Source organism: Phalacrocorax carbo, chromosome 6 (genome assembly GCF_963921805.1).
Source record: "Phalacrocorax carbo chromosome 6, bPhaCar2.1, whole genome shotgun sequence".
Lineage (NCBI taxonomy): Eukaryota > Metazoa > Chordata > Aves > Suliformes > Phalacrocoracidae > Phalacrocorax > Phalacrocorax carbo.
This window is the reverse complement of record NC_087518.1, coordinates 37,525,566-37,549,113: the sequence shown is the minus strand read 5'-3', so window position 1 is coordinate 37,549,113 and position 23,548 is coordinate 37,525,566. Positions and strand designations below refer to the sequence as shown.

The 23,548-nt window shown below is 36.8% G+C and overlaps 1 protein-coding gene across 2 annotated transcripts in view; it reads left to right on the top strand.

Annotated features, from left to right (window-relative positions):
* The window catches only part of ASPM (assembly factor for spindle microtubules), a 34,074-nt gene that overhangs the window by 4,134 nt on the left and 6,392 nt on the right, over positions 1–23,548 (top strand). The window contains exons 4-26 of one of the 2 annotated variants that reach the window (XM_064454756.1): positions 1,721–1,822; positions 2,568–2,714; positions 3,589–3,834; positions 3,986–4,053; positions 4,592–4,733; positions 4,814–4,944; positions 5,607–5,782; positions 5,883–6,028; positions 6,107–6,192; positions 7,504–7,722; positions 8,622–8,838; positions 8,925–9,070; positions 9,172–9,300; positions 10,056–10,250; positions 11,027–15,652; positions 17,162–17,287; positions 17,599–17,765; positions 18,633–18,792; positions 19,306–19,515; positions 20,046–20,195; positions 22,043–22,234; positions 22,652–22,844; positions 23,338–23,492. In XM_064454756.1, the coding sequence (XP_064310826.1) occupies positions 1,721–1,822; positions 2,568–2,714; positions 3,589–3,834; positions 3,986–4,053; positions 4,592–4,733; positions 4,814–4,944; positions 5,607–5,782; positions 5,883–6,028; positions 6,107–6,192; positions 7,504–7,722; positions 8,622–8,838; positions 8,925–9,070; positions 9,172–9,300; positions 10,056–10,250; positions 11,027–15,652; positions 17,162–17,287; positions 17,599–17,765; positions 18,633–18,792; positions 19,306–19,515; positions 20,046–20,195; positions 22,043–22,234; positions 22,652–22,844; positions 23,338–23,492 (8,129 nt within the window). Of the gene's footprint in view, positions 1–1,720; positions 1,823–2,567; positions 2,715–3,588; positions 3,835–3,985; positions 4,054–4,591; positions 4,734–4,813; positions 4,945–5,606; positions 5,783–5,882; positions 6,029–6,106; positions 6,193–7,503; positions 7,723–8,621; positions 8,839–8,924; positions 9,071–9,171; positions 9,301–10,055; positions 10,251–11,026; positions 15,653–17,137; positions 17,288–17,598; positions 17,766–18,632; positions 18,793–19,305; positions 19,516–20,045; positions 20,196–22,042; positions 22,235–22,651; positions 22,845–23,337; positions 23,493–23,548 lie in introns of both variants that reach the window. The other variant, XM_064454754.1, reaches the window with a different exon arrangement.

Below are 23,548 nucleotides of genomic sequence, written 5' to 3'. Positions count from 1 at the left end.
CTTGTTAACGATGGTAACAGGAAAAGTATTTGGCAGTTCTTGAGCAGAGTCCTTTTATGAAATTCAAATTTACTAGAAATTTACTCTCTGCACGAGATCTGTGTCTATACATACACTTACCATTGTGAATATTTGACTCTGTTGCTGTTGTCATGTGTTTTGAAATATGTAGTTCCCAATTCCCATTCACGCTGCCTGCTTTTTACTGTCTGTAATTAGCTTGTTGTCAGCCTCGAGTAGATCTTTCTGCCTTTATTGTTGGACAGTACTTTGTTGCTTGACTGTCAGAAGAAGTTAACTTCTTGTATTTCAATGTATTTTGGATTTTCTAAATGTTCTGTTCCTAAATATTCTCTGGAATAGAAAAAGAATAAGGGCCTGCAACTGAAAGAAGCATTTAATTTGCAGAATCTTTGTGTAGTCCCTGCAGTATAAGTAACAGGAAAAATTCATCATGGTTTTCAGATCAAAATAACAAATGCTGCTTTCTTCAGGTCAAATGATCGGCTCTGTGATCTAGGTTTGATTTGGGGCTTTCAGTAAGGCATTTTGATTTCAGGCTTTCTAAGATAGTCTGCATAAAAACATAGCACACTAACAGTGCTGCAGGAAAAGATGCGTTATCTACCAGGTTATTTCTATTCATCTGTTAGGATAACAAAAGATGGGCTGGACAAGGAAGTTTTCTGTGAGCCCAGGGTGACTTTGGGGTCTCTTAATCCTTGTTGTAAAACACAAAAATGGTGACAGCTTTGAGTTGTGTTCTTCTTGACAATTTCTTGAGAAATAGAACCTGTTATTCTTTTAATTTCATAGGCGTTGTCTTTAGGCTTCACAAAGAAAAATAATTTTTCACTACTAAAAGTTAACTGTGAAATGCCTGTCGTTACTTTAATCTATTTGAGATCCAACTTTATTAGAAGTTATCAGAATGTATTTAAAACTTATTAGAAGTGCATGAGACATTGGAATGAGTGCTTTACTTCTCTAGATACGAATGTTCTGTGAAAAACACTACTTCAGCTAAGCAGGAGACTGCAACCAGTAACTTAAGGCCTCTGTCTTTTTTGTTTCTGAAGTACTGTTTTGGCAGGGGGTGTCAGGCAGCAGCTATAGTCCATCTGCAAGAGCATCCTTTTTTAACCCTTCATTTGGTGTCAACATAACTAAATGATTGCACTAAAAGTGTGTATTTTTGCATGTTGAGCATTCAGAATGCCTAGATCTGTATTTCTTCCTTGTGTTTTATTCGAGTCCTTCTACCACTATGTGGTTTCTACATTAATGCCTAAACTAGCACAAGTCAGGCTGCTCTGAAATGGGTATCAATGTAGTATGCAATCTAACTGGGAAAAGGTGTCAAGCCCTAAAAAGTCATACTACTTACCCCTCATAGAATACACACTTTCATGTGTTCTAATGAATGAACCAATTAGTTTAGTGTTTCTAGCCATATGATAATGAATTGCAAACAGTACGTTTCCTTAGTATGTGAAAGACCTGTGAAATACAATAGCACTTATTTACTCAACCGTTTTTCCTTTTTAATTTTAGTCAAACTGGTTTGCTTAACTTTTTGCCATTAACAGGAGAGTATTGGTATTATGTATGGGTTCATTGGGAGTTACTCTATTCCCATGCTTTATAAGTGATATGAACCTTAATACGTTAACTTTCATTGACATATTTGTTGTTGATATTTGTGTGTTAATGCTTGTAGGTTCTTCACTCCAGCAAGCATCTAAAACTACCAACAGAATTAGTAAACCTATCCCTGGATTGGCTCAGTCTCACCTGACGTTTGTGAAACCACTGAAAACAGGTAGGCAGATCTCTGGTATGTAGTAAACCAGTCTGCGCTGAACTGAATGTCACAATTGCTGAACTGGTAGTGATTGGTAAGACCCTTCTGGTTAGAGTTGAGATGAAATAGAAGATTGTACCTACAATGAATCAATATCTAGTAGAAAAATATTTGTAACCTTTCATGTTCCATTTCAACTATTCGTAAGAGAATTGGTTGCAATGCATGGCCAGCTGAAGGTCAATACTACTTTCCTCCAGTTTTGCTTGTAATTGTAAAAGCTGCATTACAGATATATTCCCAACTGACTGATGGTTATCAGTGAAATGCCTCTTCAGTATCTGGCAACATTTTAACACAACAACAGAATACCTAGGAGAAAACTTCTTACCAAAGAGATACTGATTTTGCAGAGCTAATAATACTAAGTTGATATGATCAGAAAAATGCATCTATAGAATAGTTCTTCCTGGATGTAATCCAACTCAGCTTGGTTTTGCCCATTAAAAATGGCCTGGGTTCTAGAAATTTTGTCCTTGGTCTAGTGCTTTAATGACTTAATCCATGATTAAGTTATTGTGTAAGTGGCTGAAATTTATTTAATGGTGGCTGATCTTCAAGTTACTGAAGATTCTAACAATTTTCCTTTTTCTGCTATAGTGCTAAATGGAATGTCAAATGTTAATCCTTTCCACAATGAAATGTATGTTGGTTATCAAACACTTCAAGAACTGCAGAGACTTAATCTTTTTTTTTTTTTAAGTAATCCCTAGGCACCCAATGCCTTTTGCTGCTAAAAACATGTTTTATGATGAACGTTGGAAGGAGAAGCAGCAACGAGGTTTTACCTGGTGGTTAAATTTTGTACTTACCCCTGATGACTTCAGGGTAAAAACAAACATCTCACAAGGTATGAGTACATGAATTTTTACTTTGCCTTTTGATGTTCTTAATATTAATAAGTATGTTATATAATTTTTAATTAATAGTAAGCAATACTATCTTAATATTAGTCCCACCTTGTCACTTTAGTTTGTGTAACATTAAGCTCTTGGATAAGAGAAGATTTTTGGTTTTTAATTTTTATGTGTTACCTGTGTTTCTCTTTTCAGCCTTTGACTTAATACTGTGTTAAGCATAAACCAAATATTTGGTAGTGTATTTCAGTGGTGGTTATGCTAGAGAATATGGAAAATGCTAAACCAAAAGCAGTTCTTACATTGGAGACAGTGCTCTCCATCCCAGCAGAATTTTATAACCATCTAACCATTTTCAGAGTCACATTTTCCCTTTGTGATTAGTGTGGATGGCACACTTGCTCACACCAAGCACAGCATACCACACACCCCAATGGGGAGTGTGCTCTGCAACAAGAAATGCACACTACAGGCTGTAGCTGCACCACTCTTAGTGGGTGTTGAGTGGGGAATCCCTACCTGCTGAAAAATACTATAGCTGTCACTTTTCTAAAATGATGGTAACGTACCTTTTCCTCTATCTTTAGCTTCAATCTAAAATATTGAAGATGGTACAATTGATCTTAAAACTGAATTCCTAGTACTGCTCACTTATGAAATAAGCATTCTTATATTAAATATTCGGCTAATATACATGTAGTTGGCAATATGTTTAGTGCAACAGCTGATAAGCTTCCTGAGGGATAAAATTATTAGTCAGAAGGAAAATAACGAAATATGAACTTAGAGAGGAAAAAGATAAATGAGCTGGGCAAAGCTATCTTTACTTAGGATGCAAATGTATACTTTTCGTGTATGTTTAAACAGTAAATGCAGCTGCTCTTATCTTGGGAGAAGAGAACCATCATAAAATCAGTGTTCCTAAAGCACCAACGAAAGATGAAGCATCTTTAAAAGCCTATACGGCTCATCGTAAGCTGAATAAGTTACGACGTGATGCTTGCCGTTTGTTTACATCTGAAACAATGGTTAAAGCTATTAAGAAGCTGGAAGTTGAGATTGAAACTAGGCGTTTGCTAGTTCGGGGAGACAGACACCTCTGGAAAGATGTAGGTAAGAATACTAAAACTTTGCATCTTCTCTTGTAAGTAGAAAAAGGATGACTTGCACACAAAGTCAATTTAATCTAAAATTGGTCAATAGAAATTTTTTCTATAATAGGAAGTGTTTGTTGGATGTAATATTACAAGTTGCTCTCTTGCAGGAGAGAGGCAGAAAGTCCTTAACTGGCTTTTATCTTACAACCCTTTGTGGCTGCGTATAGGTCTAGAGGTAAGTGCCGAATGTATGGTCTATACAAAGTTTTAAAGAACATCTAGCAATTTTTTTTAGTAGGGGATGTTTTGGGTTTGTATTGTCTGCTTTACTAATTCAGGTACGTTCAATTCTGTTATAGCGTGTTTGCATCTCTTAAATTGTTACAACAGACTTGCTTTAAAAAAGTCCTTACCTTATTACAAAGGAAAATACTTAATCAAGGAAAGTGGAAGTTAGCTCCCTGACCAATAACACAAAAGCAGTTTCATATCAATTTCACTCTTTACTGAACTGGAGGAAAATGTGGTTGTCTTCTGAAGGTTCCTGGTTGATTGCTCAGGTGCAGATGATCATACATGTTGAGATGAGACTGGATGTCCTGAAATTTCCTTTGGTTTTATCTGTCGGTGACTGATCTGAAAAACTGATTTTTAGTAACTAATTACCAGTGACTACTTCAGAATTTCAGTAATGTATGTTATTAAAAAAAAACCCTCATAGTATTTAAGGTAATTTTTAATGGTTCTGCTTTCTCCCCTTCGTTTCATATTAGACTGTTTATGGAGAACTGATAGCTTTGGAGAGTAATAGTGATGTTACAGGTTTAGCAATATTTATCCTTAATCGCTTGCTTTGGAACCCTGACATTGCAGCTGAATACAGACATCCCACGGTGCCACACCTTTACCGAGAAGGTAACTATTACTTCCAAAAACTAGTTCAAAAAATTAAGTGCTAAAATAACCTATCACTTAATGGCTTTTTTTTGTTTTAGGTCACGAAGAAGCTTTGTCAAAATTCACACTGAAAAAATTGCTGTTGTTAGTTTGCTTTCTGGATTGTGCCAAACGGTCCAGAATGATTGACCATGACCCTTGCCTCTTTTGTAAGGATGCAGAGTTCAAGGTAAAAGAGCTAGAGAGCTGTGATTTGATGTCTCCTTCCAATATTTTCCTAAGAGTCAATGTAGGTTTGTTGTTTTTTTTTAAATCTGACTATCTACTTTTCTTTAACAAGTCTTGACTGTTCAGCCTTTTGCACGAACATTCTCAACATGTCACCTCATGGTCATGTAAAGGAGTTCCAAAGAAAATTTTGAGGTGTTCATCCTGTAGGAAGGACTTAACTATATTGTGTTACCTGACTTCCCTCTCTAAAGCTGAACTTCTACATTATTTTTAAATATTACTCTAGCATACTGCAGCTGATCTTAAACTGCAAGTCAGTTTGGTATTTTCTGTTAATTTTTTCTGTTATTTTGCTGTGATAAGAAAGACTATGCAGCATCTGTCATGCAAAGGCTTTGATTAACAAATATGTTAAGCTCAAATAAAATAACTTTTTTCTTGGGTTTGTACTAGGCAGACAGAAAGACTGAGAAAAAAGTATTCCTGAATTTGGTTGTGCTTTCAGTGACGTAGTAGCCAGGTATGATGAAAATTTTATAAAAAATTAAGTATTAGGCAGGAAATATGGAATGCAATATGGGGGACAAGGGATGAAAATTGTATTCTGCTTGACAAATATTGAAGTGTTAAGATTATGTTCCTGTCTGTTTGTTTGTTTAGGCTAGCAAAGACCTTCTGCTTGCATTTTCTCGGGACTTTCTCAGTGGTGAAGGTGACCTTTGCCGCCATCTTGGTTTCTTAGGACTACCCGTCAGTCATATTCAAACTCCACTTGATGAATTTGATTTTGCCGTAACAAATCTGGCTGTGGACTTACAATGTGGTATTCGTCTTGTGTGCGTTGATACATAATTATTTTGAACTATTTATTTTCTTCTGTATAATACTTAATATGAGCTCAGCAAAGGTGTTAAACTGTGAAATTCCTTTTGTTAGGAGAACAATGGAACTTCTCACCAAAAACTGGAATCTTTCAAAACAACTGAGAGTTCCTGCAATAAGTCGTCTACAGAAGATGCATAATGTTGACATTGTTCTTAATGTCCTCAAAGAGCGAGGAATTCACTTGAAAGATGAAAATGGTAAGGCCTAGAAATCAGGGTTGTTCTAAGTGCATTGGAGTACTAGTGCACAGTTTAATTCCTTGTTTTATTTGATAGGTGCTTCAATTGACTCCAGGGATATTGTGGATAGACACAGAGAACGAACATTAGCACTCCTGTGGAAAATTGTATTTGCCTTCCAGGTACATTCAATTATTTATTTTGTTTGTTTGTTATGATTTACAAATGGGTGATAATGAAAACACCAGTCCTCCAGGAATATTTGTTGTCTGTGAAAGTATCTACTAATCAAATTTTAGGCTGTGAAATGATCTGCTTTGTATGTTCAAAGTGCCATGCAAACTTTACCTAAATTTGCTAACTGTTCCATAACAATATAGTTTAGGTAACATTTTATCTGTACTTTTTCTTATACACATAAAAGTTTTTGGAAAAATTGGCATACGACATAAACACAAAAGCTAACAAAATGGATAATTAAAAGTAAAATAATGTTCGTCTCAAAATGCTAGTAAGCTCCTACTGAAAAGGTCTTTCTGAGGTTACACTGAGAGACAATTATAGAGTAAGCTCTGAAGCTGTAGATCTACTTTCTTCCATTTGTCTGAAATGGTCAATTTGAAGAAACGTTCTTGAAAATGACGATTTTCATGAGAATGACGATTTCTTAGGCATTATTGCAATGGCATTTCAAAGCAACTGGAAAACATTGGTAGAGGAAGCAAAAATAGTTTTCTGTGCGGTTGTTTTTGTTTGTTTTGGGTTTTTTTTAATATGGTCCTAAGAGTTAAATTGAGTTGGATAGTCTTGAAAATAAGTATCCAGCTGATAAATCCAGTTGGAAGGAACATCAAGTATGAGTGGTAAAATAAGATACAGGCTGAGGTGGAATTTCACTGAAGCAAGGATTTCAAAGGCTATAGCCACAGAACTATCAGAAAGCCAGAAGAACATAATAAAAATCACATGTAACTATTTTGTTATTTAACTACTGCTACGGTATTGAGTATTTATCTTCCTCCTGTATGCATGTGTCACGGTTGCATTGCTTTTGATTAAAGAAATAATTTCCATGAGCAGCAGCTTTATTGAAGCTTAAATGAGGAGGAATGGTACATAGACTCGGTAGAAATGCAGGCAAGATTCTGAAATACTTTCAGAGGAAACAACAATGGTGAAATTACACAGGCTGTTCCAGGGAATTTCCTTGTTTACCCCAACTATTAACTAATGAAGTAACTGTTTTTACACAGAACAGTGGAAGAGTGGGTTTAGCTTCTTTTATCGGAAGCAATTTGTATTGGACACTGCCATCTGTGCTGACAAGTCCAGGTTACCCACTACTGATTCAGTGTGGCAGGTACTGCTAAATAGTGAGAGTAGTTTCTCTTTAAAATGCCATATCTAAAGCCTCTGTGTCCAGCTGCTATAATACATGACATGTCCGACTGTTGGTGATGTAAATAATCTTTTTTTTTTTTTCTTCCTAATAGGTGGATGTTTTTCTTAACATGGAACAGTTAAAAGAAGAAATTGAGTTTTTAAAGAATGCACACAAACGAAAAACACAATTGGGTGCTCACAAGGCTTTTCCAAATCATTGTAGAGTACAAGAATACGATAGCAATAACCCCTCACCTGAAAGTTACAGTGAAAATGTGAAGCTGCTGATGGCATGGGTTAATGCTGTTTGTGGATTCTACAATATCAAGGTAAATAGTTTTTGTACATTTCAGCAAAGACATCTTTTGTTGCCATAAGAATGCTTATTCTTTATAGAGCAGAATTCTTCAAACTACCAAATATGCAGCAGCAGCCAGTAGTAATTGATTTTAAATATCCTTCTGGACTTGTTTAATCTGATTTGAAGTAACTGTCTTTCTGTGGGTTTAACTGCAGCTGTCTTTTTAAACAAATTTGAACAAAGATCTCTCCTTCCAGTTAGTCTTATGCATAAAAATGCCTTTTTAAAAAGACAACGTTTCTGCTGGAATATGGAGTTGTTTGAGTTGTTTTAACAGGCATTCATCTTAAAAGTATTTGTACATAAAATTGTCACCATTTATAGGAACCATGAGAATTAAACTAATGTTTGGCATAAGGGGGATTCATCTCCTCAGAGATGTTTGTTTAGAAGGGACATTTTGTTTCTTCCTTCCAAGAAGGGAAGCCCTGTTCAGAGACTTGTCTCTGGTCAGAATACAGTCACACCTGCTATTTTTGATGAAGGGCAAGATAGAGCACTTGAGACTGATGCAAGTTCAGAGCTTATTTCTACACTGAATACCTAATGTAAAGGTATCTACAGAAGTTTCTTGGGAATCCTTTGGTAGAAAGATTGCTGTCTTTTTGGTTTCTTAAATATTTCCATTGGAGTGTCACTGTATAGTGATTCACACATCTTTGTTTCTGGTTTCTCACAGCAGTATGGTACTACACAGTGAATGTTCAAAGGAAGAATTAATTTCATAATTTTTTTTTGCTCAAAAAAAAAAAAAAAGCCCATGATCACTTTCAAGGATACACAATAACAAAATCTATATCTGGTTTATACCAGTTAACTGGTAACAGAAATTCAAGGAACTTGTCTCTTGCTGCATTTATTTAACAGGTGGAAAATTTCACAGTGTGTTTCTCAGATGGTAGAGTATTATGTCATTTGATCCATCACTATCATCCAAGTTACGTGCCTTTGGAAGCTGTGTGCCAACGTACAACTCAAACAGTAGAATGCTCAAGAACACGTACAGTGGGACTAAACTCTTCCTCCTCATCCTCTTCAGAGTCTGATACTTCTCTAAATGTTATGGAAGGAACGTTTGACCAAAGTGAGTTATCTGATGCACGGAAATTAACATTAAATCTATTTCTTATAGGCACAATTTGATTTGAAAAACTTTTTCTCTTTACAAAGCTGTAAGTGCCTCAGTCCTATACAAGGAACTCCTGGAAAATGAAAGGAAAAACTTCCAGCTGATCAATGCTGCAGTTTCTGACCTAGGTGGAATACCAGCAATGGTTCATCACTCAGACATGTCAAATACAATTCCTGATGAGAAGGTAAGATGCCTTTAGAGTTGATGTAAACATATTCTGCTCTCCTGTGATACGACCTGCTCTTCTGTATAGCCCTTAACTTACTGTGTTCTCTGTTTATATAGGTTGTTATTACCTACGTATCATTTCTGTGTTCGCGACTTCTAGATCTTCGGCAAGAAACTCGAGCTGCTCGGTTAATTCAGTCTGCTTGGAGGAATTACAGGCTAAAAAGGGAGCTGAAACTCTCTCAGGTACTCTTTGCCTGTGCAATATTCATAGTTTCTACTTTGAAAAATACTAAATAAAGAATTTAAATCTACTTTTTGGAGTATATTAGAATAATACTGGCATTTAAAATAACGAGTACTGGTTTTATTATCAAAATATATGCCCTTCTTTAGTGAAATCTACTAAAAAACCAATTTTGCTTGTCTTCTGAAATAATTATATTTGTTTAAAGGCTACTGTTCTTTCTTTTGTGTTCTGATTGGAGCGTGTCTCCTCTTAAGCCCTTTTCCCAATATTTCAAATGTAACATAGTTGCACCGGTTCCTTAAAATGAAAAGGGGCTAGTTAATTTTTGATTCCTATTAATGCCTACAAGATGAAAAGAGTAACTAAACTTCTGCATGGATTTAATATTTTTATTCAGGAGCTAAACTTTCACCAGTGTTTTGAGTTTTGTGCGTTCTGATAAGTTTTTTTTTTCTTGCTTTTCTGGTAGTTGCACCAGATCTTGTGATAGTTTTAAAACTATGACACCATTAAGGTTGATAAATGCCACCACTGTGTCTGAGATATACATATTTTTCTATTTTAGAACAGTGTTCAGCTGAAAAATATTTGAAGAATCTGTGCTGTACAAGGTGGGCAGAGGTTATATTTGTGTAGGTTTTTTCATCAACAAGCCTAATGTTTTGGGGCTCCTTTACATTAGTTATTCTAATACATTCGAAACTTGACTGAAAATTCTAATCCTAACTGTTCAGTGGAAATTCACTTGCAGGAAAGAGACAGAGCTGCTCGGATAATTCAAAAATCTGCATTAAACTTCTTGTCTCATCGATGCATTCTGAAGAAAGTGAATGCAGCAGTTTTCATCCAGAAGCACTGGAGAAGATGCTTAGCCAGGATGATTTTTTTAAATCTGAAAAAGACAAAACTGGAGGAAGCCAGAAGTAAATCTGCCATAGTCATTCAGGTAATATGATCTAAAGTGAGATTACAGAGCAAGGAAACCCTCTGAAACCTGTAAGAGCAGGGCTTGCTCAGGGTCGTTTATTTTGCTTGCAGTAACTGATATCTTCATGAAAATGTGATGAGATGTTTTGGTAACTTCCTGTCTTCAGAGAGAAATGGTAATGTGCTGCTAAATTGACAATTAGTGAATATTTTGGTGTACCATGAACATTAAAACACTGGACCTTAATCAGTCAGCGTAAGGACTGATCAGATTGTGTGGGCTTGTCTCTTTGCAGCTGCGGAACATTACTGAAGAAGCTTTAAAAAAAAAAAACAAAACCAAACAACAGAAAAATACTCTCCTAGTGTTATGACACCTGCAGTGGGCATGTTCAGAATAGCAGACATTATTTACCAAATGGTAGCTGGCCACTTCATCCAGTGCCTCAAGATGCTTTCCCCAGTATCACCCAAATCTAAATATTACATTCTTAAGACTTTTTTTTTAATGGAGATTAAAGAACTGCTGATTTATCAAATAATTTAAAAGTAAATCTTTTGTTGCCAGGGCAAATTTTAGCTCTTTCCCCAGAGCTTAAAATGCTTTAAAAAAGCAATGATTCAAGCATTTGGCTTTTTTTTTTTTTTTTTTAATGTAGATATCTGTGTTTATCTTCCTAGGGATTAAGTAGGAATAAAAAAATCTTAAAAAGTCTGAGGTCAGTAGGTCTCAAATTTAGGCTTAACTCAAGGTACCATGAAGAAAATACTAAATTTTATGCTTTTTTCCTGCAGGCTTATTGGAGGAGATACTCTGCTAGGAAAAGATATTTACATCTGAGATACTATGTTATCTTTGTACAAGCAAGGATAAGGATGGTGAAGTCTGTTGCTGCATATAAACGGATTGTTTGGGCTACTGTTACAATTCAGAGACATCTGCGTGCATCTAAGTTGGCAAAAAAAGATCGGCAAAGATATGAAATCTTAAAGTCTTCAGCACTTACTATTCAGTCTGCATTCAGAAGATGGAGAAAATGCAAAATTCAACAGAAAATTAAAGCAACTTTAGTGCTTCAGGCTTATTTTCGAAAGTGGCAATCTTCAAAACTGGCGGAAAGGAAGAGGGCTGCCCTTGTCATACAGTCTTGGTACAGGATGCACAGAGATCTGAAGCAGTATCTACATATTAAGCAAAGTGTTATCAAGATTCAGGCTTGGTACAAGTGCCAGCTGGCTAGGCGTATTTACCAGGAACACAGGGCAAAAATAGTGACAATTCAGCAGTATTACAGAGCTTATAGACTAGGAAAAATTGAAAGAGAGTACTATTTGCAAAAGCGAGCAGCAGTGATAGTTCTCCAAGCTGCTTTTAGAGGCATGAAGGCACGGAAACTATACAGGCAAACAAAAGCAGTTCGTGTTGTTCAATCACTGTGGAGAATGAAAAAAGAGAAACTAAGATTTATACAATTAAAAAAATCTGTTACTATGTTGCAGTCACATGTGAGAAAATACCAACAAGTAAAAAGATACAAAGAGATTAAAAATGCTGCTTCTGTAGTTCAAACATGGTATAGGGCACATGTCACTTCTAAAAAAGCAGCTGCTTCTTTCCAGAGGATGCGTCTGGCTGCTATTGTCCTACAGTCTGCCTACAGAGGAATGGAAGCTAGGAAAGAGGCTCGCATATTGAGGTCTGTAATAAAAATTCAGTCAAGTTACCGTGCTTATATTGCCCGGAAGAGATTTAAAAACTTGAAAGATGCAACAGTGAAGATCCAAGCTTTTGTGAAGATGAGGCAAGCACATAAACAATATTGTGCATTAAGGGAGGCAACACTTTATGTCCAGCGACGGTATCGGTCTCTCAGATATGCTCTTCAACTTAAAGAGGATTATAGGAAATTGAAAGAAGCTTGCATAAGAATTCAAGCTGTAGTCCGAGGCTACCTTGTCAGGAAACAAATACAAAGGTGGAAGGAGACTGCAATATTTCTCCAGGCACGCTACAGAATGAAAAGGGACAGGCAATGTTATTTAAGCATCTATAGTGCTACTGTTGTCATTCAAAAACATTATCGTGCATATAAAAAGCAACTGTGTCAGAGGCAGGAGTTCTTACAACTTAAAAAAGCAGCTGTGTGCTTACAGGCAGCCTACAGGGGTTATAAAGCACGCAAAAACATTAAACTTGAATATAGAGCTGCTATTAAAATTCAGGCTGCTTTTAGAGCTCATGCTGCAAGAATAAAATATAAGGCAATGGTTCAGGCCTCCGTTGTAATTCAGAGGAGGTACAGAGCTTACAAGACTGGTAACAGGCAACGACTGAACTTCTTACGGACAAGAGCAGCGGTGCTTTCTTTACAAGCAGCTTTTCGTGTCTGGAAGGTACGAAAGCAGATTCAAAGACAGCATGTTGCTGCTACTAAGATACAGTCTGCCTTCAGAAAATTCATGGCTCTGAAAAAATTCAGACTTATGAACCGTGCTGTGCTAACTATCCAAAAGCACTACCGAGCCAGCGTTATAGGCCAGAAACAGCGGCAAGAATATGTTCAGCTGCGTAAATCTGTAGTTCGTCTTCAGGCAATATGGAGGGGGAAAACTGTGAGAAAAACAATTCAAAAGAAACAAAATCTTGCAACAGTTATTCAGTCCTATTACAGAATGCATATAAATCAACTAAAATATAAGAAACTAAGACAAGCCACTCTAGTGATTCAGAAATACTTCAGAGCTTACTGTATGAAAAAAGCCCAACGTGCAACTTATCTAAAAACAAAGGCAGCCGTATTAGTTTTGCAGTCTGCTTACCGTGGCATGACTGTGAGGAAACAAATGAGCAAACTAAACAAAGCTGCTCAAACTATACAAACTGCCTTCAAATCTTACCGGATCAAAAAGGACTATGAGAGACTTAGAACTGCAGCTATTTTAGTTCAAAGGCATTATCGTGCAATTATGCATGCTAAATGTCAAAAGCAGAAATATTTGTCTTTAAAAAAAGCCACAGTCAAAATGCAGGCAATTTATAGAGGTGTAAGAGTTAGACGGCAAATTCGCAGTATGCATCAAGCAGCTATTTGTATCCAAGCCACATTCAAGATGCATCGCATGAACATAAAATATTGGGCAATGAGAATGGCAGCAATTATAATTCAAAGACGATATAGAGCATTTTGTTTAGGCAAAGTACAACGTAAAAAGTACTTGGAGCTAAAGAAGTCTGTTGTTATCCTTCAGGCTGCCTATAGAGGCATGAAGGTTCGACAAGACTTAAAAACTATGCATCGGTCAGCAGCAATGATACAGTCTTATTATCGAATGTGCAAACAACAGAGGGATTACAGAAAACTGTTGCTGGCAGCGAGGCAGATCCAGCAGTGGTTCCGCGCTTGTAAGGAGCGAGATACGCAAGTTCACAACTATATGATTATGAAAAGTGCGACACTTCGTATCCAGGCTGCATTCCGTGGCATGAAAACAAGAAGACTTATAAGAGTTATGAGTGAATCAGCTGAGCTTATTCAAAGAAGGTTTAGAACTTTTCTCGAAAGAAAACGTTTTCTTTCCATTAAGACAGCTGCTATTGTAATTCAGAGAAAATACAGAGCAACAAAACTAGCAAGAATTCAACGTCAAAAGTATCTCTCTTTCTGTAATGCTGCTGTTACCATACAGTCTGTCTATAGAGGCTTTGTAGTAAGAAAAAAAATGGAGCAGATGCATCAAGCTGCTGCAGTTATTCAAGCCACATTAAAAATGCGTAAAATTTACATTTCTTATCAAGCTGTCAGGCTTGCTTCAGTAACCATACAGCGACATTATCGTGCTTACAGGGAAGGGAAGCGTGTGAGAGAAATATACTTAAAACTGTACAATTCTGTTGTAGTTCTTCAGGCTGCCTACAGAGGAAGGAAAACAAGATGCTTCTTGAAGAAAAGACACGAGGCAGCACTTATAATACAGAGAAACTACCGAATGTATAGGCAGTACTGCCGTTACAGGAAAGTTCAGTGGGCAACCCAGCTAATACAGAAGAGGTACAGAGCTAATAACCTAAAGAAAATTGCAGTGCAGCATTACTCATCAGTAAAGAAAGCAGTAACTTGTATTCAGAAGGCTTTTCGACGTATGCAAACAAAAAAACAACATCGGGAAATGCACTGTGCTGCTGTTGTTATTCAGAAAAACTTTAAAGCTTTTAGAGAACGTCAGAGATATCTCTCTCTTAAAGCAGCTACTCTAGTCTTTCAGAGAAGATACAGAGCTTTGGTTCTGTCGAGACAGCATACTTTGGAGTATCTTTCTCTTCGCAGAGCAACTATTCATATACAGGCTGTGTATAGAGGTATCAGAGAGCGGAAGAGTATTGAGCGTATGCATTTAGCTGCTAGTACAATACAGTCAGCCTACAGAATGCACAGGACTAGAAGGTCCCATCAAAATAGGAGAATAGCAGCTGTTGTTATACAGAACTACTATCGATCCTACATTAAAGGAAAGAGTCAGCGAAAGAAGTATCTGGCAATGAAGAATTCTGTTCTCGTTATTCAAGCATCGTATAGAGGCATGAAGGAACGACAGAAACTGAAAATCATGTGTGTTTCAGCAATTGTAATACAGTCTAGTTATCGCATGTACGTACAACATAGACGTTACAAACAGTTGTGCTGGGCTGTCAGAGTTATACAGCAAAGGTTCAGAGCCAAAATGGCAAAAAAAGCTGACATGGAAAACTATGCAAAAATAAAAAAGGCAGTCATTTGCCTTCAATCCTCTTTTCGTGCTAAAAAAGCTAGGCAGTTGTATAAAACCAATGTTGCTGCACGGTGCATACAATCGTTCTTACAAATGTGCGTAGAAAGGAGGCGTTTTCTTGAAAAGAAAGCAGCAGCAATAAAGATCCAGAGTATGTTCCGATGCCAAAGAACAAGGACTCGCTATAAATTAATTCAGAGTTCAACAGTTGCTATTCAGAGGTGGTACAGGGCATGTCACAGGGCTCGTTTACAGAAAGCAGAGTATTCTGCTCGAAGACAAGCAGTAGTAATTATTCAGTCTGCCTTCCGTGGCATGAAAGCAAGAAAAATAGCAAGACACATACGAGCTGCAAGAAAGATTCAGTCTTTTCTTCAGATGGCTGTGCAGCGAAGAAAATTTATTCAACTTAGAAGAGCAGCTATTAAGTTACAAGCCTATTTCTTAATGCATAAAACAAAATCACAGTATACACGCTATAAAAAAGCAGCGGTTGTCTTACAACGATGCTACCGATCCCACCTGACTGTTAAATACCAAAGAACAACTTACTTACAGACCCGGAGGAACATTGTCATTGTGCAGGCTAGAGTCAGAGGATTCATTGAAAAGAAGAGGTTTCACAAAATTAAGGAAAGCACAATAAAAATTCAGGTACTTCTGAATGTATAGTAGTGGGTTTTGGGTGTGCGTGGTTCTTTTTTGCTTTTGAGGGTTTCTTAAGGTTACTGCTCTTCCAAATAACAGTTTAAAGCTACGTATTAAAGCAGAATCAGTTTCTGCAGTATAATGCATGGCAGGTGTATAAAGCTTGCTACCACAGCGCACAGAAATGAGTCTTGTTCAGTTCTGGTTTATTTCCTTGCTGAGGTCCTCATGTTGAAAAGTAACATTCCCTTTTTTTCTTGCTTATTCCCTAGGATTTTACTACTTCAAATGAGTTCTGATACTTGTGTGTTTCTGTCGTTTTGTTAAGGATATTTTTGTTCTAACTGGCTTTCACCTATATGAATATTAGTAGGTTAACGAATGTGTTCGTTGGTTGGAATGTGAATGAAAGCTGTCTTGACATGTCGAAATCAACGGGCACTGGTATTGCGCATAAAGTGAAGTAAATGGCAAAAAAAAGGCATGACTGCTGCATTCTTTAAGACCGATATATAGGAAGGCATGGGAAAATCAATCATATTAGGTCGTCTAGATTCATTAAATAGCCCTAGTCTAATTTGAGTGCCTAGCTAACATTTTGAAAAGGAATGTAAGGTGAGAAATGGCGTTCTTACTGTACATCTCAGTTGATACCTTGAGGGGCGCCATGTGAAACTTAGTGTGAAACTCTATCTGTGATTTCTCAGAGGTACTCTGGGAAGTGGGATGTAGTTAGTTTGATGTTTTTTCCTTCCATCATTGGTGCAATAAAATTGTGGTCAGCAAGAAATAATGGGAGTTGTTCTTCATCTCCATGAAGCAAGGTAAATATCCATCCAGTGTGAGTTAAAGAAGTTCTAAAGACTATTTACTCTGAAGTGCTTTTTCAAAAAATAAATTTTTTTGAGGATGAAGGAAGAAGGTATATTTCCTTCTTATTTATACTAATTGTGATTTGTATGTAGTGGGAGTACACTTTTTAAAATTTCCTTTTCTTCCGGGAAAAAGCTTTAAGTGACTTCCTGTGATGACCTTAATTGTTTTACCCTAAGGGAAGGGGTTTCTCTTCAGGGTATTATTGGAAGGAAAGGATTTTTCCCCCCAAATCAGGGAAGAGAGGGAAATAATCTCTCATCAAATTTTCTTAGGTTGCTATTACTACTTGTTGGAGGGCATGTGCTCTACTTAACAGATAAGGAAACAGGTATGCCTTCCTCACCTCCATTTTTTTCAGGGGGAAGTGGCAGCTTGGCAGCTTCTTAGTCATTTTCTGAAGGTTTAACTTTATATATCCTGAACAATGTAAGTATGATTACTTTGCTTAAAAGACAGAAGAAAAAAGAGTTAATTAGGAAATCAGAAATATATTTACTTATATTGTTGTTTTTCTAACAAGCCAGTGAGTACAGCTGTACTTAAAAACATGCAAACATGTTCCTAGCCAATATCACGCAAGTGGTGAAATATTCCAAGATTGTTTTTTGTTTTAAGGCATTTTTCCGTGGATTTATTCAGAGACGGAAATACCTTCGGTGCAAGTTTTCTGCTATATTAATACAGCAGCACTACAGAGCCCATCAGGTGCGAAATATTGAACAACAAAGATACCACCAAATGAAAAAAGCTGCTGTTAGAATTCAGGTAATCCCACAAGGTGGTTTTTGTTAAGTTTTGGTTTGGGTTTTTTTTAATCTATATTGTATTTGTTTCTTCTTGACATAATTATTTTTACACACATTAAAGAGTGGTATTTGTGGTATTTCCCCGAATGCGTCTCACTTGTCTAGAAAATGTTTTATAAAGCATGATAAATTAGATATTTGTAATACTGTAGAGGTAGGAATCCTAAAAGCCTTTCATGCTAACGTGACTTTTAATTTTACTTGTTCCATTAAACAAACAAATTAAAAAATCAAGTTTTTTGAATTTTTTTCTTTTTATGTATTTAATAGGCATCATATCGAGGATATAAAGCCAGGCAGTGGGTTAACAAAATCAGAGCAGCACGAGTAATTCAAGCCTGGTTTCGAGGTTGCAGAGCACAGAAGGAATATGCATCTGTGGTAAAAGCTATACGTGTTATTCAGAGTCGCTTCAAAACAAAACAGGAGCGGACCCGGTAATACTGAACTTGATATAAATTTCTCTACTTTTCAAAGCTTTTATTATATAATTATTTTACTGCTGCTTTGCACTCTGGAAAATGCCTATCGATTCTCAGGCTTTGACCCTGCAGCATGTGTGTAACATGGGTGAACATAATCCTGTTGTTGCAGATGGGATTATTCTTTTGCAAAAGATTTTTCTTACGTTTTAAATATCTTTCTGGACTGGAAGCTACCTCACAAACTTAAATTTTGCATATTGGGGATGTAGAAAGAGTAAGCCTTGATCTTTTTTAACGGGAAGGATGTTCTGGTTATTGTTAAAATTCCAGCATAAAACTAATAGGACGAAAAGCTATTTTGTTACAGTGCATAATGGAATAGTTAAACTAGTTTGTGTTTATTTTGTTGTGAGACGGTTTTACAACAAACGCTGTACTAGATCAGCATTGATAGCTCATCTTATTCAGAACTGCGTCCTCTGCCAGTAGCAGTAGAAGGTGCTGTTTAGGGATAGTATGTTAACCTGACCACTTTCTAACGTCCTCCCTCAGTATCCGTGCTTGGTAGATTATGGGTACCAGAACTGGCATCCTTGCCTATTCCCTTTATTATCCTTTTATGGACCTGTTCTATGTCAATTTGTCTAATGCCTTTTAAACTGCTGTCTCCTTCCCCAGCCTCCTTTGGCAGCAAGTTCTGGAAGTACCTACTGTGGGAAAACAGAAAGTATCTTCATTTATAAACCAGTCTTTCTGCCAACATTGCTGGCTGTCCCCTTGTTTTATTGTTCCAAGATTTGGTTGATAACAGCTCTGCTTTCACAATATGTGTTTTAATAATGTTGTAGACCTTCACTGTTTTATGTGTTTTCATGTTAGGTTTTTGAAAATGAAATTCAGTGCACTTACCATTCAAAGAAGATGGAGAGCAACCCTTGCTGCACGAATGATTCGACATCAGTTTATGGCAACTAAGAATGCTGCAGTTAAGATTCAATTGGCATATAGACAGTACAGGGCTAGAAGACTTTTAAGACAGGTACGCTTTCACTTGCACTCTGCTACGTCATGGTTGTATTAAAAGTTTTCTATGTATTTAAGTGATTTTGTCATGAATATGGACCAGTATAGAAAAGAAGAAAGGTGGGGCCAGAAGAAAGATAGTTCAAATCAAGTGTGTTCAATCTTCAAAATATTAAATTTCCTTTTTGCTTTGAGCGATGAGGTTGATTCTTGTTTTCAAACAGTTCCAAATGTTGAATTACCCTGTCTATACTGATAACAAGATAAAATGTAAAACTTTCTGCTGACTTTATTACTTTCAAGGATTAAGTTTAAATTTCCCATACTATGACCCATTTTAGGTAAGGGAAAAAACCTTCTAAATTCTGAAAGTGCATTTTTATGTGAACTAGTACTGCATTTCCTATTTTATTTTTGTTCTTGTTCTTATGATGGAAAAAATTCTAGAACTAAAACATAAATTTATATTAATTGTGACATGAATGAACAAAAGTTTAACCTTCAATGCATTCTTTAAAATCTTTTTCAGAAGCTTCAAGCTGCATGTTTGATCCAAAAAGCATACAGAGGTTTCAAGGCAAGAAGGAAACTTGTTCAGCAAAAAGCTGCTGCTGTAATTATCCAAAGACATCTGAGGGCTTGGCAGGAAGGCAGGCTTCAATTTACGAAATACAACAAAACTCGAAGAGCTGTCATTAAACTGCAAGCATTTATACGGGGTTATTTAGTCAGAAAAAAGGTTGGTATGCTTCAAATTAAAACTGTACTTTTGATGTAAAGTATATCTAGACGTGTTTTAGCATTAATTCTGGCTGGCAAGAAAATGAAATTCTGACCACTTGTTGAACTCAAAATCTTGTTGACTGCGTTGGAAATTGGGCGGGCCAGAACAGATCAAAATACAGTTTGACCCTTTTCTCCCAATCCTTTAGTACTAAAACAGATTTTCGTTGTTGGGTGTGGTTTTAGCTTCTGCAAACTTTGTGGCTTATCTATAACAGATACCTCTGCACACACATGCTTACAATGAAACTGTTCTTTGCTATATATTAATGTTGCTGCTTACAATCACTTCTCTATGATATTGTTTAGATTTGAGACCTAGTATCTGAAGAAAGGTAGCTTGCTTTGTTCTGAGGTAATGACTACTGAGGCGATTCTTCAGTGTCTAATAGCATATTGCTGTGTACTATGATCTTTGCATAGACAATTATCTACCTCCTGAGTATGAAAATCAGTGATGTTCCTTGTTTTATTTTCCTTCTACAGTTTTCAGAACAGAAACAAAAGAAGAGACTACTTTGTTTTACAGCAGCTGCATATCATCATATCTCTGCAATTAAAATTCAAAGGGCATATAGGATTCACCTCATCTTAAAACTTGCACAAAACCAGATCTCATCTATTCTTATAATACAGGTTGGTCTAATTAATGATGAATGATTTTGTTTAACATTGTCTAATATCTTTTCTGTCAGTTAAGCTGTATCACTGAGGTACTAGTTCCTTCATATGCAAAAATAAAGCTGGATTATGGAGACTGTGATTTATTAAATAATGCTGCTTATGCCTAGCTAAGCATAATAGTGGGTCTCAGCAGGCTCTGGAGGCTTAAGCACTTTAAAGCTGAGGATGGATGGGAAAGTTTCTTTCCTTCAGACCCTCAGGCTTGCTAAAGGAATCTGAGTGCTGTCTTAGCCTATTTCTTTACATCCTACCTGTAAGTCTTGTAAAACGAAGAGCATCTCCTTACACAAACAATACCCTGGGATACAGCAATTTCTTTGGTTGGATGTCTCTAACCTGCCAGTGGTACTAGAACCTGTCTAAGTTGCCGCATATTTTAATATAAACATGTTTTACCTCTCTAAAAGCAATATCAAAAATCAGGTCTGTATTGTAGCACTTACTAACAGCAAAAATTATCTTCAGGCCTGTAAACTGACCATTAACTTAGTCCCAATAATGGAAGGTCAGCATGAGATAAATGGAGGGGCTGAAATGGGAACACTGAACAGCTGTTCTCAAGGATGTTACGGCTAACTCTGCCCTACTACTTACTCCTCCATATATACAAATCTGTTATCTCTCCCTGTAAGTTATGTTTTCCCCTAAAGGCAAGAGCAAATGGGTGGAAGAGGCTTTTTTTGCTCAGATTTGGCATACATTGCCCTGTCTCCCCTCTCCAAATATAGAGGGGAAGAAGTGGAGCTGGGAAATGGGAAAAGTGGAGTGGTGGTTCTCCTTAAAAGCCAGCTAAGAGAAAGAAAACTTCTAGGATGGAGTAATGCCAGTCACAAGTATGAATTGGGAGAGGGGTGGCTGAAGAGGAGCGCTGCAGAAAGGGATCCTGTGTGCTGGTTGACAGCAGGCTCAGTATGGGTCAGCAGTGTGCCCTGGCAGCCAAGAGGGCAAACCTCACCCTGAGGTGCATCAAACACAGTATAACCAGTCAAAAAAGGTGATTATCCTACTGTATTTGATGGTGTGGCCTCACCTCAAGGACTGTGTGGAGTTCCGGGCCCTACAACTTAAGAAGGATGTGAAGGTCCTTGGATGTGTCCAGAGGAGGGCAACAAAGCTGGTGAAGGGGGTGGAAGGAGTGGCTAAGGACTCTGGGTTTGTCTAGTTTGGAGAAAAGGAGGCTGAGGAGCAACCTCATTGCTCTCTACAGCTTCCTGAGGAGGGGCAGTGGAGAGGGAGGTGCTGAGCTCTTTTCCTTGGGATCCGGTGGTAGGACATGTGGGAATGGTTCAAAGCTGTGCCAGAGGAGGTTTAGGCTGGACATTAGGAAGCACTTCTTTACCGAGAGGTTGTTCAAACACTGGAACAGGCTTCCTAGAGAGGTGGTTGATGCCCTGAGACTGTCAGTGTTTAAGAGGCATTTGTTTGTGTTTAAGAGGGACAAGGCCCTTAATAACATGCTTTAACTTCTGGTCAGCCCCGAAGTGGTCAGGCAGTTGGACTAGATGATTGTTGTAAGTCCCTTCCAACTGAAAATAAAATATTATATTCTGTATAGAATGTTTCCTTAACTGCTTCTGGGTTAAGATTTCATTCTGCAGTCTTGCATTTCAGCTACTCCAAGGCCTATCAGAGCTGTGTCATGGTGATTATATGAGTGCTAGTGATGTTTATAGTGCCTCTATCTGTCAAAGTTCATGTTAAAGTGGTTCAGTTGTTATCAATGCTTGTTTAGGATGGGAAAAGGGAATTTAGGGAAAAGTCTTAAATAAAAAATAGAAAGGTATTTTGATTTTAAACAGAGATGGTTCCGGGCAAAAATGCAACAGAAGAGATTTCTAAGAGATTATCAAAGAATCATTCAATTACAACGTGTGATTAGAGGCTGGCTAAATGACAGAAATGATGCAGCAACCATAATCCAGCGAAATGTACGAAGATTCCTTGCCTACAGACGTAGGAGAAAAATTGGAGTTGGAATAATTAAATTTCAGGTAAATAACCTCTTGTAAGAAAACTACAAATTTTTAAATTTTTTTCTCTCATGGGTTTTTGGGGAGAGGAAAGATGTTTTTTACTTTGAATTTATCAGTTAAATTACAAGCCATGCCATCTTCAGTTTAGACATCAAAGCTAAATGCAAACAGATCATGAAGTAACATTAAGCAGATACTGGTTGAGGTGACGTATGTGGGAGTGTGTGCGAGTGTACGTGCAAGTTTTGGTCTTTTGTCTTGAAAATCTAGTATTTAGAATATTAAACACTGAATGGTAATTACTTAAGAATTAATAACCAAGGTAATTAAATATTTGGTCAGACTTGTGTAAATTTGATTTGGAATGGTAATGAAAGTTCTGTTGTCTCAGGTTTACAATTTTTTTTTTCTCTTTGTGAAATTCCTTTTCTGTAGGCGTTGTGGAGAGGATATTGTTGGAGAAAGAGTAATGACACAGCAAAAATGAAAGCTTTAAGATGCAGTTTAGAGAAGGCTAACGAAAAGAGCAGAGAAGAAAACAAATTGTGCAACAGAACTGCAATTGCTATTGAATACCTTCTAAAATACAAACATCTCTCTTATATTCTTGCGGCATTAAAGCATCTTGGTCAGTACTTTGGTTTTACTGTAACCGATAGATTTCCAGGATGATAGAAAGTGGAATTTTTCAGCTGAGAAGAATTCATAATGATATTTAGGCTTTCTGTATGATTGTAAAATGTGAATGTATTTAGAGAGTTTAATGGGGTGTTTTTCCAGACTAAAATTATATGATAGATTTAGGAACAGTATTAAAAAGGGTGTATAGAGAAAGGAAGCCCTATATCATTGCTCTGATTTCCTGTCAGTCCTAGCAATACTATGCCTTACATAAGTCAATTATATTTATTACATTCAGTGTATGTTCTCCATGGATTGTTTTGTCTGCTTAATTTTTAGCCTGGAATATTAAAACTATTAATTTAGAAATACTTGTTTAAATCAGTATTTGTGGTTCTTACTTCTTTGCACTTCTACTTAAAAATAAGACAAAACAGTGGTTTGCAATTAAATTGCTTGAGCTTCAGAGTTTTCTTTTTTTTGCTCTTTAATTATCATAGAAGTGGCTACCAGGCTGTCCCCGCTCTGTTGTGAAAATATGGCCCAGAGCAGAGCAATCTTCACTATTTTTGTTCTCATCCGAAGCTGCAACCGGAGTGTCCCATGCATGGATGTGATCAGATATTCAATTCAGGTTCTACTAAATGTTTCAAAGGTAACTTTAGTAATTTTGTTGCAGGTTTATAAGCTGTAGACTATTTTATTGTATTT